This window comes from Orcinus orca, chromosome 20 (assembly GCF_937001465.1).
Source record: "Orcinus orca chromosome 20, mOrcOrc1.1, whole genome shotgun sequence".
NCBI lineage: Eukaryota > Metazoa > Chordata > Mammalia > Artiodactyla > Delphinidae > Orcinus > Orcinus orca.
In genome coordinates, this window is record NC_064578.1 from 52040038 (window position 1) to 52053198 (window position 13161).

Below are 13161 nucleotides of genomic sequence, written 5' to 3' on the forward strand. Positions count from 1 at the left end.
GAGGAACGGAAGAGTTATTCCCTCCTTGAGGGAAAGGAAAGCCTCCTCAGGCTTCTTGCTTCCCTTCCTTCCTAAAACTTGCGGACAAAGGGGAAGATAAAACTACACCTCCCGTGAGGCTTTGGAGCTAGAACAACTGCAGGTGGTCGGGCACGGCGCCCCGACGCCTGCCGGGAGTTGTAGTTCCCCCGGCCGTGTCACTCCGGTGTTGCCCACCCCGCCAGCCCTGGGAAGGGGCGGGGCGAACCTCAAGGGGCTGCTCTTTCCTTTGTGGACGTGGCGAGGGGCGCCCTTGGCCCGCCCAGCTCTCATCGGCCCCGCCCCATGAGGCCCTCAAGAGCGCTCATTGGTAGGAGGGCGGGCCTCTGCGCTGCAGGAGGCGGGGCCTGGCTGGAGAGCAGCCAAATTGGGCATCTTTTTGGAGAACTCGGAGTGGAATTTAGAGAGCGAAGTGAAGCTGCCTGACCGGGTAAAGGGAGGCGGGGGCGGCTGCCCTGCCCAGCGAGGACGGTTCGGGTCCACTTGGGTGGAGGATTGGGGACCAAGCTGAAAGCGATGCCCGGGGGCCTGCATGATTTCTTTCTGGCCACGACCCCGCCCTGAACTATGCTTGGGAATTGCACCACGTCTCCCGCTTGAATCCTCCCCACTTGCGGCCCTGGTACGCCTCTGGGACTTCCTCAGAGGATTCGGTCCCCACAGCTGGCTTAACCTCAGAGAACCCCGCCTCCCTTCTCCCCTTCCTGTCCCTTCTTGAGCTCAAAACTTTGCAGCCAGCTACCAACTCTCTGTCCTGTCCTAGGCTCCCCCATCCCCATCCTCCTGTCTCGTCTCTGTCCTGTTCTCTGTGACCCCTGACTCCTAGCCTCCACCACTCCTCAGGGACTGATGATGTGGCAACCGTCACTTCTGCTGCTGCTGTTGCTGCTCAGGCGCGGAGCCCAGGGAAAGCCATCCCCTGACGCCGGCCCTCATGGCCAGGGGAGGGTGCACCACGCGGCGCCCCTGAGCGAGGCCACTCATGATGACGCTCACGGGAACTTCCAATATGATCATGAGGCTTTTCTGGGACGAGAAGTGGCCAAGGAATTCGACCAACTCACCCCAGAGGAAAGCCAAGCCCGTCTGGGGTAGGAGAGAGATGGAGGGGGAGGAGGATTCAGGGTTGTAATTTTAAAGAGGGAGGAGGTCAGGGGAGGCCTCGATGAGAGGGTAATATATGAGACATGTGGGTGTATGGGGGAATAGCATTCCAGGCAGAGGGAACTGTAAGTGCAAAGGCCCTGAAGCAGAATCGGGCCTGATGTGCCTGATGTGTCTGAAGAACAGTGAGACCTATGTGACTGGAACCCAGTGAGTGGAGGGAGAGAGTAGAAGGTAGTGGCAGAGAGAATAAAGGGGTCAGGTTGTGCAGGGCCTTTGGGGCCACAGTGAAGTTTTAAGCTTTTCTCTGAGTGAGATAAGGGCTGTGGGATGGCTCTGAGCAGAAGGAGGACGTGAGCTGACTTAGGCTTTAACAGGATCCCTCTTGCCATGCAGGGCACAGACTATAGCGAGCAAGAAGCAGGGAGCCCAGTGAGGAAGTGACTGCAGTCTTCCAGGTGGGAGAGAAGAGACTAGGGTCACCAGATTCAGGGTGGAGATAGCGGTGGTGGCCAGGTCTGCTGGCTGGGATATTGTGCATGGATGGGGTTGGGTGTAGAAAGGACGGGGGAGGAAAAGCAGTGATAGACTTACACATAATACAATGCCTGGAGCTGTTCAAAGTGCTTTACCGAGATTTAAGTCGTTTAATCCCCACACGGATTATGAGGTATGTTTTGTTATTTATCCCCATTTTACAGAGGGGGAAACTAAGGCACAGACAGGGTAAGTGACTTGCCCACGGTCACACAGCCAGCAAGAAGAGGTGGCAGGATTTGAACCTAAATGTCTGGCTCTAGAGCCCAAACTCTTAACCACCGCTGGAACCTCAGGGTAGCCGGACCCCTACGAAACAGAGCAGAGACAGCCTAGCGCGGGAGGAAGGGATCAGCGACCTGGGCAGGGCCATCTCAAATTCAATTCTGGGGACTGGTTTGCGGGGATTTCGGGACGGTGACAGGAAGAAGGGCTCCACGTGGCCTGTGTTAGCGCTTGGGCGAGAACACAGACCAATGACGGGGCATTGCCAGGGGAGAGGGATGGGACCTGGGAGCCGAGAGGCGTGGCTCGAGAGACGGGGCATGAGGTGGGGGCCTAAAAGGGCTTGACATGTGACATGGAGGTGTACAGGATCAGGCTGGAGCACGGGGAGGAACGGGTGGAAGCCGAGCCTGCAGTGTTGGGGCTGATGGTTGGGGCAAAGCCTGATAACGGCTGGGAAAGACTAGAGAAAAGGGGCGAGTCGCAGCATACCTCGGGGCTGCAGGGATACGGGCCTGAAATTGACGCTCGCAGCCCGGGAGGGGGCCGAGCAGAGGCCGGGGCTAGAGGGGCTAGAGGTTCTGAAGACTGGCAGAGCCAGGGGAAGGGGGCGGGGCCTGAGACGGCAAGAGGTCTGGAGAGTCTGTAGCCGTGGCAATCGGAGTTCAGAGTGAGTCTTGGGACAGGGAATCTGCGGGCGAGGGGCACGGTGTGACTCCCTGCCCCCTGAGCCCCTCCCCAGCTCGTTCAAGCTAGAGATGGAGCACGTGCAGGCCAGAGTGGAGAGTGGGACCCTGGATTGTCATAGGTCCTTTCCCCAAGCGAGCATGTCGTGGACCGCAGTGCCAGCCACAGGCCCGCCGCGTCTCGGAAAGGGCGTTATTGCCTCTGGGAGCGGACCCTGGATTAAGGGGAGGCAGAGCCCTGAGGAGGGCGTGGTACCGGGATTGACAGGCGCCTCCTCCCAATTTGCTGGCGACTCAGGGACAACATTTTCAGCCCTATGTGGGGGTGTGTCTCGAGTTCCTGGAAGAAGGCGGGACCCGGGGGTCGGCGGGGCCCGAGACTGACGTGTGCCCCGCCCCGGCTCGCAGGCGCATCGTGGACCGCATGGACCGCGCCGGGGACGGGGACGGCTGGGTGTCGCTGGCCGAGCTCCGCGCGTGGATCGCACACACGCAGCAGCGGCACATACGGGACTCAGTGAGCGCAGCCTGGAACACGTACGACACAGACCGCGACGGGCGTGTGGGTTGGGAGGAGCTGCGCAACGCCACCTACGGCCACTACGAGCCGGGTACGCGAACCGACCCCTGCTCCCCACACACACCATGACCCGGACCTTTTTGACACCTTCATCCTGAGAACGTTAAGCCCGTTAACCAGATTCATGACCTTTGACCTCCGACCCTTGACCAGGGTCTACCCACTTCTAGAACCCCATCACCCTGAAACCCCCAACCCTTTATCTCTGGTTTCTCATTCTGACATCCACTGGGGAACTTCAGATCCTTGACCAGGGACATCTACCTCCTAAGCCCTATCGGCCTGACCTTTGATCTCTGACCTCTCATCCTGAGAGCCCCAAGCCATTTATTCTTCCTCTGCCTCTGGATTCCCTCCTCTCCAACCCCATGCCCCAGTCCTCGGCCCCCCACGGCTCTTATCCACTCCCTCCTGGACCCTCAACCCAGCCTCCCCCTCCAGCCTGTCCCTCGCATACACCCAGAGGGATCTTTCCACACTCAGAGCTGACCTTGACCTTCCCCTGCTCACAGCCCCCCATGGCTCCCCAGGGTCCCCAGGAGAGAGTCTTAGCTCCTCAGCCCAGTCTCACCCAACCATCCACCATCGTTTTTCTGCATTTTCTGCCCCAGCTAAATGGATCTTCTGCAGTTTCCCCGAACTCACAGTGCTCTTCAAACCTCTACTGCACATACTGTTCCCTTTGTTGAAAATGTCCTTCCCCTCCTCTGTGTCCAGCAAGCTGAGTCAGTATACTGCACCAGAGCGTGACTTCGGGGCCCAGTGGGCCAGTATCAACTCAAAGTCCATCCTTCCTGGCTGCATGACCTTGGGCAAGTTATTTCCTCTCTCTGACAGTCAGCTTTCTCCTTCATAAAGTAAGAATAAATGAAAAAAAGGAATTCCCTGGAGGTCCAATGGTTAGGGCTTCGTGCTTTCACTGCCAACCGTGCGGGTTCAACTCCTGGTCGGGGAACTAAGATCCTACAAGCCGCTCGGTGCAGCCAAAAAAAACCCCCAACAACAACTACTACAAAATAACTCATTTTGCTTGCTTTTTGTGAGAATTAATTGCAATTTTGTAGATAAAGAGCTTAGCACATAATAAGCTCTCACTACAAGGTAGCTACTATTAATTATTATTATTTCGGTGGAGGTCTCCCTGCCCTGACTCCCCAGAGTTAGATTCCTTTGTCTTTTTTTTTTTTTTTTTTTAATTTTTGGCCACACCCTGCTTCATGTGGAACCTCAGTTCCCAGACCAGGGATTGAACCCGAGTCCCCTGCATTGGAAGGTGGAGTCTTAACCACTGGACCACCAGGGAAGTCTCAGATCCCTTTGTCTTAAAGCACATCCCACCAAGATCCCTCCTTCCCCAGGTGAAGAATTTCACGATGTGGAGGACACAGAGACCTACAAGAAGATGCTGGCTCGGGACGAGCGGCGTTTCCGGGTGGCTGACCAGGATGGGGACTCAATGGCCACTCGGGAAGAGCTGACGGCCTTTTTGCATCCTGAGGAGTTCCCTCACATGCGGGACATCGTGATTGCTGTGAGTGGGGGCCTGAGGAACGCTGCTTCCCACCTCCCTCCCGGGACCCAGGCTTCTGATGCCAGGACTAGCCTCCCAGCACTTACCTTCGGGGCTCCAGTGCCCACCCTTCAACCCCCCAGTATCTAATCTCTCCTGATCTGGCCTCCCCCTTTCTGTGCTCACATCTGGGGTCCAGGCACCCAGCCTGCCTTCAGAAAACCACATCCCCCAGCAGTGCCTTAGATAGCCCCCATCCTGGCTGAACCCCAGGAAAATCCCAACCCCAGACATGGAGTGTCCACTCTGAGGCCATTCCTGCTGGCCCCCCATCTTCTATTACTTTATATATATATATATATATATATATATTTTTTTTTTTTTTTTTTTTTTTTTTTGCCAACTCTGTCTCTATTTTAGAGTGGCAGGATTTTTTTCTCTTCTCTCTTTTCTTTTTTTTTCCATTAGACTTTAATTGCTAGAGCCATTTTAGGTTCACGGCAAAGTTGAGTGGAAAGTCCAGAGATTTCTCCTGTACCCCCTGCCCATGCCAGGTGTAGTTAACTTCTTCCACCCAGTGGGGTTTCAGTACCTATAAGACAGCTCAAAGGACATGGCTCAGAATATTATCTATAGCCCTTGAAGAGGAACTAAAGGGTCCTTGACTATGCTTAATGACTAAACTAATAATATTTTGTTCTGTTTGACTGTTTTCCTTTGTTTCTGCATTTTCTCAGCCCTGATGCCTCTTTCTCCCCAGGAAACCCTGGAGGATCTGGACAAGAACAAAGACGGCTATGTGCAAGTGGACGAGTACATCGGTGAGTGGGACCTGATTCTCTTCCCAAGGAGGCCTGTCCTCTCCCAAGCATGGGTGGCAGCTGATATATATCAGCCATTAGAGCGAAGGCTCTCTGAAGTGGGGCAGGGTTGCTGCCTGGGTCCATCCATCCACCCAACATTTACTGAGTATCCACTGTGGGCCAGGCCTAAGGAACATTTACTGAGCACATATATTTCCTGGGCCCAACAAATCTTTATCAAACACCCTTTGTGTGCCAGGCTCAGGAAACATTTATTGAGTCCCTTCTATTTGCCAGACCGCAAAAGCATTTATCAAGCACCTACTGTGTGCCGGGCCAGGAAACATTTATCAAGCACCTACTGCATGTTGGTGGTCGAGGATAGAGCAGAGAATATCACAGAGAAGGTCCGTTCCTGGGAGAGTGTGGAGTTTCTACAAAATCAGGGCTCAGGAGCTGTGTTTGGTTGGGATAGGATGTCAGGGAAATTGTCTTGAGCCTGCATTTACACAGCAAATCCCGCATCTCCTGTTATTCAGGATGTCGGGGAGCCCTCAAGACACCCCCCAGTTCCCCATTGGTTCTGCCTCTGTCCCTGTCCTCAGGGGTACAAAGAATTTGGTTGAAGGGAGGCTATTAAACGTGGAAGTCTTTAAAGTTTGAAAACATTGCTTTATAGAATGCTTTTATGGAACAAACCCATAGGCAAGACATTTCAATTTAAGCATCATTTATTTTTTTCTGTCTTCGAGGAAGATAGAAGTCTCTCTCTCTCTTTTTGGTCAGAAAGAACTCCAGGGACTTCCCTGGCAGTACAGTGGTTAGGACTCGGTGCCTTCACTGCCATGGCCACAGGTTCAGTTCCTGGTCGGGGAACTAAGATCTCGCAAGATGCACAGCATGGCAAAAAAAAAAAAAAAAAAGACGTAAGACCATTAAAAAAAAAAAAAAGCAAGGCTGAAGGCTAAGTGGGTAATTGTGTGCCTGGCACACCTGTTCCATCTTTGAGGCCATCCCTCCCTGTGACAGCCCCCTGGCCTGGCCCCGGAGTAGAGGAAGGCATTCTGTCCTCATTATGGTGGCTTTGTGTCTGGTATAAAAAGACTTGTCAGGTTGTAATGTCTTCCAAATGTATCTGTGGGCCCTTGGGGTGAAGAGCTTTTCAAACATTTACAAATAATTGCAACAAAGGAGAGGCTCCTAGCATCTCCAGGGACGTTCTGGGTGTGGTGAGCTGTTCAAAGCGTAGCTTTAGAGGATCTCCCACTATGGGTGCCTCCTATGTGCCAGGCACTGCACCACACAGTGCACACTCTGTCTCATGCGTGTGTCGATCAAATGGATGGATGATTCAATCAATCACGTGACCAATCAATGAAGCCAATTTCACCTGCAGCATAATGATCACCTGCAAGTCGGGTTTGTTATCAATTCCGTTTAACAGAAGAGGAAACTGAGGTGAAGGAAAGTGAAGTGGGTGGTCCAAGGTTCCGGGCTCCAGGAGTGTCAGGGCCAGGCTGGGAGGCCCCAGGAGCTGCCCCTGATGTCGCCCCCTCTCACCCCCCAACCCCAGCGGATCTGTACTCGGCAGAGCCCGGGGAGGAGGAGCCAGCCTGGGTGCAGACGGAGCGGGAACAGTTCCGGGACTTCCGCGATCTGAACAAGGACGGGAAGCTGGATGGGAGTGAGGTGGGCCACTGGGTGCTGCCCCCTGCCCAGGACCAGCCGCTGGTGGAGGCCAACCACTTGCTGCACGAGAGTGACACAGACAAGGTGCAGGGGCGCAGGGGGATGATGCTGGCCCGGTGGGCAGAAATGACCAAAACGTGGGCCTGGGACTTCGGGGTCCCTATTTGGCTGGAGAAAGAAAGAGGGACAAAGATGGAGGTGGGGAGGGAGAAAAGCAGGAACAGAGACCCAGGGAGAGGGGGACGGAGACCATGGGAGCCATACTTGGCTCCAGGGAGGAGTCTCACAGGCAGGGCCCCGTGGCATCCCGCTGACCTCTGACCCCCTCTCAGGACGGGCGTCTGAGCAAGGCTGAGATCCTGGACAACTGGAACATGTTCGTGGGCAGCCAGGCCACCAACTATGGCGAGGACCTGACACGTCACCACGATGAGCTCTGAGCCCCAGCGTGCCCACTGCAGCCTTGTCGCCCCATGGGCTGACCCGCAGAAGGGCCCCAGTGGCCAGGGCCCCCTGTCCGGCCCTGAAGGTTGCGGACACAGCCTCCGGTGTCCCCCTGCTCCTGGGCTCTCATGGACCCACAGGGTCAACTTCTCTCCCTGAGACATCGCAGCCCCCCCAGATCCCCCCAAGGGCTCACAGACCCAAAGTGAGGGACCATCCACTTCTCACTGGCAGAGTCTCCCCGCCCAGACCAAGGCCCCCTACGCCAAGCTCAGTCTGTAAGAGCCTCCACTAACCCCCAGCTCCGAATCTGAGCCTCACACCACAGAGACGAGAAACACTCCCCCAGGTGCCCCGAACTTGCCCCCAGCACTTGCCCAAAGGATGCCTCCTCTCTGCCAGGGAAGCAATAAAATCTAGTGCTGGGGCCCCATCTGTGTGTCTCCCTGAGGGGGTAACAGGGGCCTTGGGGGCTGTGGCTGGGAGAGGAACATGCTGGGAGTTGGGGGGCTGTGGGCTGAAGGAGGGGACAAGGCATTTGAAGAGGGAGCTCTGGGGGTTGGGCAGGGTTTGAGGTCGTCCCTGGAAACAAAAAATAAAACTAGAGGGCAGAAGACCTAAATAGACATTTCTCCAAAGAAGACATTCAGTGGCCAACAGGCACATGAAAAGATGCTCAGCATCACTAATTATTGGAGAAATGCAAATCAAAACCACAATGAGGTACCACCTCATGCTACCAGTCAGAATGGCCATCATTAAAAAGTCCACAAATAATAAATGCTGGAGGGGGTGTGGAGAGAAGGGAACCTTCCTACACAGCTGGTGTGAATGTAAATTGGTGCAGCCAATGGAAAAGAGTATGGAGGTGCCTCAAAAAACTAAAAATAGAACTACCATATGATCCAGCAATCCCACTCCTGGACATGTAACCGGAGAAAACTAATTCGAAAAGATACATGCACCCCAATGTTCATTACAGCACTATTTACAACAGCCAAGACATGGAAACAACCTAAATGTCCATCGACAGATGAATGGATAAAGAAGATGAGGTACATATATACAATGGAATACTACCCAGTCATAAAAAAGAATGAAATAATGCCATTTGCAGCGACATGGATGGACCCAGAGATTATCATACTAAGTGATCTAAGACAAAGACAAATATATTATCTCACTTATATGTGAAATCTAAAAAATTATACAAATGAACTTATTTACAAAACAGAAACAGACCCACAGACACAGAAAACAAACTTATGGTTACCAAAGGGGAAAGTGGGGGGAGGGATAAATTAGGAGTTTGGGATTAGCAGATACAGAGTACTATATATAAAATAAACAACAAGGACCTAGTCAATATCTTACAATGATCTATAATGGAAAAGAACCTGAAAAAGAATATATATACAGCGGAATCACTTTGCTGTACACCAGAAACTAACACAACATTGTAAACCAACTATACTTCCAAAAAAAAAAAAAAGAGTGAACCCTAATATGTCTATACACTTTAGCTAATAATGATGTATCAATACTGATTTACCAATTATAACAGTGCCACACTAGTGCAAGATGTTAATAGTAGGGAAAACTGGGAACTCGCTACTGTCCACTCATTTTGTAATAGGGAAGAACTTTTGTATTCTATTACAAGTTAATCACTAAAGGGATTTTGCCTTTAAGCTTAAATCATACATAATAACCCATCTCGGGGAACCCTGCCTCCAAGGTGACGAGCATTAAGCTAAAACACCTTTGTTTAGCTCAAGGGAAACCTCCTGACCAGGCCCACCTGTGAATGGCTGAGGGAAGGAAGAAATTAACACCTCCGGAGTCTGACCCAGAACCAGGACTTTCTCTCTCCCCTTTTAGTATAAAAGGAGCCTGAATTCTAACTCGGGGAAGATGGTTCTTTGAGATGCTGGTGCACCATCTTCTCAGTATGCTGGCTTTGTGGATGAAGTCACTATTCTTTGCCCCAAGGACTCATCTCTGGATTTATTGGCCTGACGTGGGGCAAGTAGTACCAATTTTTGCAAAGCCTGCCAGGAGCCTTGCTGCTCATGGCCAACCAGCCCCGGTTGGGGAATTTTCGGGTAAGGCCCTAGCAGCTGCCGGGACCGCTTGTCCTGAGGATCTTCCCTTCAAAATTCCCCAAAGCGGCACCAGCTGACCCATCGCTTGGCAGTGGGAGCAAGAAATTGACCTGTGGGAGCCGACAGGCTCCATACAGCAGGGTAAGTAGTTCTGGTGTGTACAGCCGGAAACTTTTTCCTCCACTTGGGGCTTTTTCCTCCGGAATAAGCCAGTTTGTTTTGTATTTGAGCGGGGGTACCCTGTTGGAGAGAGGCAATAACAGCTGGACTTTTCCCCGATTTGTGAACGGGATCGTTTGTTTCTTTGGATGCTGGCGTTTGTGTGCACTGTTTGTGTTTTGTTTGTCTTGTATTTCTGTCTTTAAAAATTGGGGAATGGGGCTTCCCTGGTGGCGCAGTGGTTGAGAGTCCCCCTGCCGATGCAGGGGACACGGGTTCGTGCCCCAGTCCGGGAAGATCCCACATGCTGCGGAGCGGCTGGGCCCGTGAGCCATGGCCGCTGAGCCTGCGCGTCCGGAGCCTGTGCTCTGCAACGGGAGAGGCCACAGCAGTGAGAGGCCCGCGTACCGCAAAAAAAAAAAAAAAAATTGGGGAATGTTTCTACTATCCCTAAAGAAAGTCCTCTGGGGTGTATTTTGGGTAGGTGATCTGATTACAGCTATTAATCCATGACTGAGAGGAAGATGATATTTCATGGTAACAATGTGTGGCCACAGTACCTGTTAAGATCTCCACGAGAGGGCTAGGGAGGGTTATCTTGGGACCCTGTGCCCCATGTAACGTCACCCTTGCTGTGGTGTTAATTCCGTTGCCTGCAGTCTCCTGTGTTGTTGGTCTGGATCCAACAGCTCTCCAAGGAGTCGCGTTGCGTGAGGGTTGAGTTGATGGCTCTTGTGATATGTAAAATCCCGTGACCAAACTTGAGGGTTTATTTAGGTTTTTGTTTGTTGTTAGGGGTTTTTCATTTCATTTTGTTTTGGTACCATTTTTTCATTTACAGATTGATGTCAAATGAAGGAAAGGAACACAGACACACACACACACAAACACCTGTCTGTTCTTGTCCAGAAGTGGGACATTCCCAGGGAGAAGAGAAAGGTTCCACTTGGTTCCTAAAATCACTGAGAGGCCCATCCCAGAATTCAGCCTGGTTGGTGGAGGCCAAGGCCAACAGGCATCCTTTTAATGGTTAGAGATGCTTCCTCGCTATTTATGGTTTTATGGTTGCCTTTGAATGGCTCTGTGGTTATTCTGTGGAGAAACAGGGAAGAATGATGAAATCCTCTAGGTGCAAGCATTTGTGCTACTACATTAGGGTGGGAAAAGTCAGACAGTTGTCACTTTATGGTAATAAAAACCCAAGGGAACATCTGTTGTACAGCAAGAAAAGGAGTGAGGGGGACTCAACACAAAGGAACCTGCCCTACCGAAGATCAGCAAATAGACTTAACTCAAATGCTTCAAGCTGCAGGAAATTTCAGATACCTGCTGGTGTTTGTGGACACGTTCAGAATGGGTGGAAGCATATCCCACCTGGACAGAAAAAGCCTCTGAAGTGGTGAAAGCTCTCCTTAAGGATATTATTCCCGGATTAGATTGTCTTACACCCTTCAAAGTGACACTGGACCTGCTTTTGTCTCCAGTATAACCAAACAGGTATCTAAAGCCCTGCAAATTAATTGGAAAGTCCATTCCTCCTGGAGACCACAATAAACAGGAAAAAACCCAGAAAATGAATCATACATTAACAAGAAGCATTGCTAAAATATGTCAAGAGACTAATTTAACTTGGGATAAGACCTTGACAGTAACTGTTTTGTTTTATCCGGAGTTTATAATTGTTATCTGTGGGAGGGTTAGAATTTTAATCCAAGTGTGACTCAAAGCTTTTAATTATAAACATGATGACATACTGTCCCCTAGTGGCGGACTGTGGAGAATTGGTTTAGGAAGGAGTAGGGCAAATTTGTAGCTCTCTGAGGGCTGCATGTTTGAAAACATTTTTTTTTAAATCAAAATAATACTCATACATAGCAACAAATTATTTTTATGGAGAAACGTATGATAAATAGCTGCTCAGCACCCGGTCACTCTTAGTGTCTCTCCCCAGGTTTGTTGTTTTTTTTTAATCTTTTGCACATTTTAAATTTTGGCAATATACTCGTAGGATACAAAATTCTAAATACATATGATGATACTAAAACCAAAGCCTTCCTTCCACTAAGGTCGCCTCTTCTGGCAGCCAGTGTTTTTCTCAGGGAGAATTTACACAGAATTAAGCAAAAAATGCACAACTTGTTTTACTTTTAATGGAAATGATAGCAGATAATAACCTTTCTTGTTTCTCTTAATGCTTTTTTTTTTTTTTTTTTTGCGGTACGCGGGCCTCTCACTGTTGTGGCCTCTCCCGTTGCGGAGCACAGGCTCCAGACGCACAGGCACAGCGGCCATGGCTCACGGGCCCAGCCGCTCCGCGGCATGTGGGATCTTCCCGGACCGGGGCACGAACCCGTGTCCCCTGCATCGGCAGGCGGACTCTCAACCACAGCGCCACCAGGGAAGCCCAATGCTTTTTTTTTTTTTTTTTTTGAGCCAGAATCCTCCAATTTTAAATTTTAAAAATTATTTATGGGCTTCCCCAGTCTTACAGCTGAGTGATATTCTTCTGGATAAATTATTTAACCAGTTCTCTACTGAACAACATTTAAGTTGTTTCCAGTCTTTTCTCTTCCAAAGGATGCTGCACAGAAGGCACTAGCACATCCGTAATTTTCCATGAATTTAACTGCAGATAAATTCCTAGAAATGGAATTTATGAATTTGGTAGACACTGCCAAACTGCCAAGGACATCTCTTTGTTATTGCAGTGAATTTTTTTTTTTTTTTTTTTTTAATATTGCTCTACGCGGGCCTCTCACTGTTGTGGCCTCTCCCGTTGCGGAGCACAGGCTCCGGACGCGCAGGCTCAGCGGCCATGGCTCACGGGCCCAGCCGCTCCGCGGCATGTGGGATCCTCCCAGACCGGGGCACGAACCCATGTCCCCTGCATCGGCAGGCGGACTCTCACCACTGTGCCACCAGGGGCACGAACCCATGTCCCCTGCATCGGCAGGCGGACTCTCACCACTGTGCCACCAGGGAAGCCCTATTGCAGTGAATTTAAGGACATTTTTATGGGAGAATAACATATGAATAGAAAAGTGTACAACTCAAGTGTTCAGCAACATTAATTTTCAGACTGCATGCACACACTTGTAACTAGTACTCAGATGAAGAAAGAGAACACTATCAGCCCCCAGGAGGACGCAGACATCACCTCCCCAGGGATAACTACTACCCCGATTTCAAAGGATACTTTCGCCTATTTATTTAGAGAAGTAGAAGCACGCTGTGTGCACTCAGGTGTTGGGCAGAGTGGTCCTTTTCGTTGCTGTATAGC

The 13161-nt window shown here is 51.1% G+C and overlaps 1 protein-coding gene across 4 annotated transcripts; it reads left to right on the plus strand.

The window, feature by feature from the left end:
* The first annotated feature begins 90 nt into the window (after positions 1 to 90).
* RCN3 (reticulocalbin 3) lies at positions 91 to 8050 on the plus strand. 4 transcript variants are annotated; one of them, XM_012539227.3, is made up of 7 exons: positions 91 to 469; positions 883 to 1130; positions 3000 to 3202; positions 4530 to 4702; positions 5442 to 5502; positions 7058 to 7257; positions 7506 to 8050. In XM_012539227.3, exons 2-7 carry the CDS (start codon positions 889 to 891, stop codon positions 7611 to 7613), a joined length of 987 nt encoding a protein of 328 aa, XP_012394681.1. In that variant the 5' UTR covers positions 91 to 469; positions 883 to 888; the 3' UTR covers positions 7614 to 8050. The 4 variants fall into 4 exon arrangements, with proteins under 4 accessions (XP_012394681.1, XP_049559976.1, XP_049559974.1 ...); XM_049704019.1 differs by lacking the exons at positions 7058 to 7257; positions 7506 to 8050 and adding an exon at positions 6271 to 7051; XM_049704017.1 differs by lacking the exon at positions 91 to 469 and having other exon boundaries at positions 481 to 1130.
* Positions 8051 to 13161: the final 5111 nt, after the last annotated feature.

Excerpts from the sequence above, each read along its gene's own strand:
- RCN3 (XM_012539227.3), top strand. The coding sequence starts at position 889 with ATGATGTGGCAACCGTCACTTCTGCTGCTGCTGTTGCTGCTCAGGCGC. Across the intron at positions 4,703-5,441 it reads TGCGGGACATCGTGATTGCT|GAAACCCTGGAGGATCTGGA; the intron begins GTGAGTGGGGGC and ends CTTTCTCCCCAG. Across the intron at positions 5,503-7,057 it reads GCAAGTGGACGAGTACATCG|CGGATCTGTACTCGGCAGAG; the intron begins GTGAGTGGGACC and ends CCCCAACCCCAG.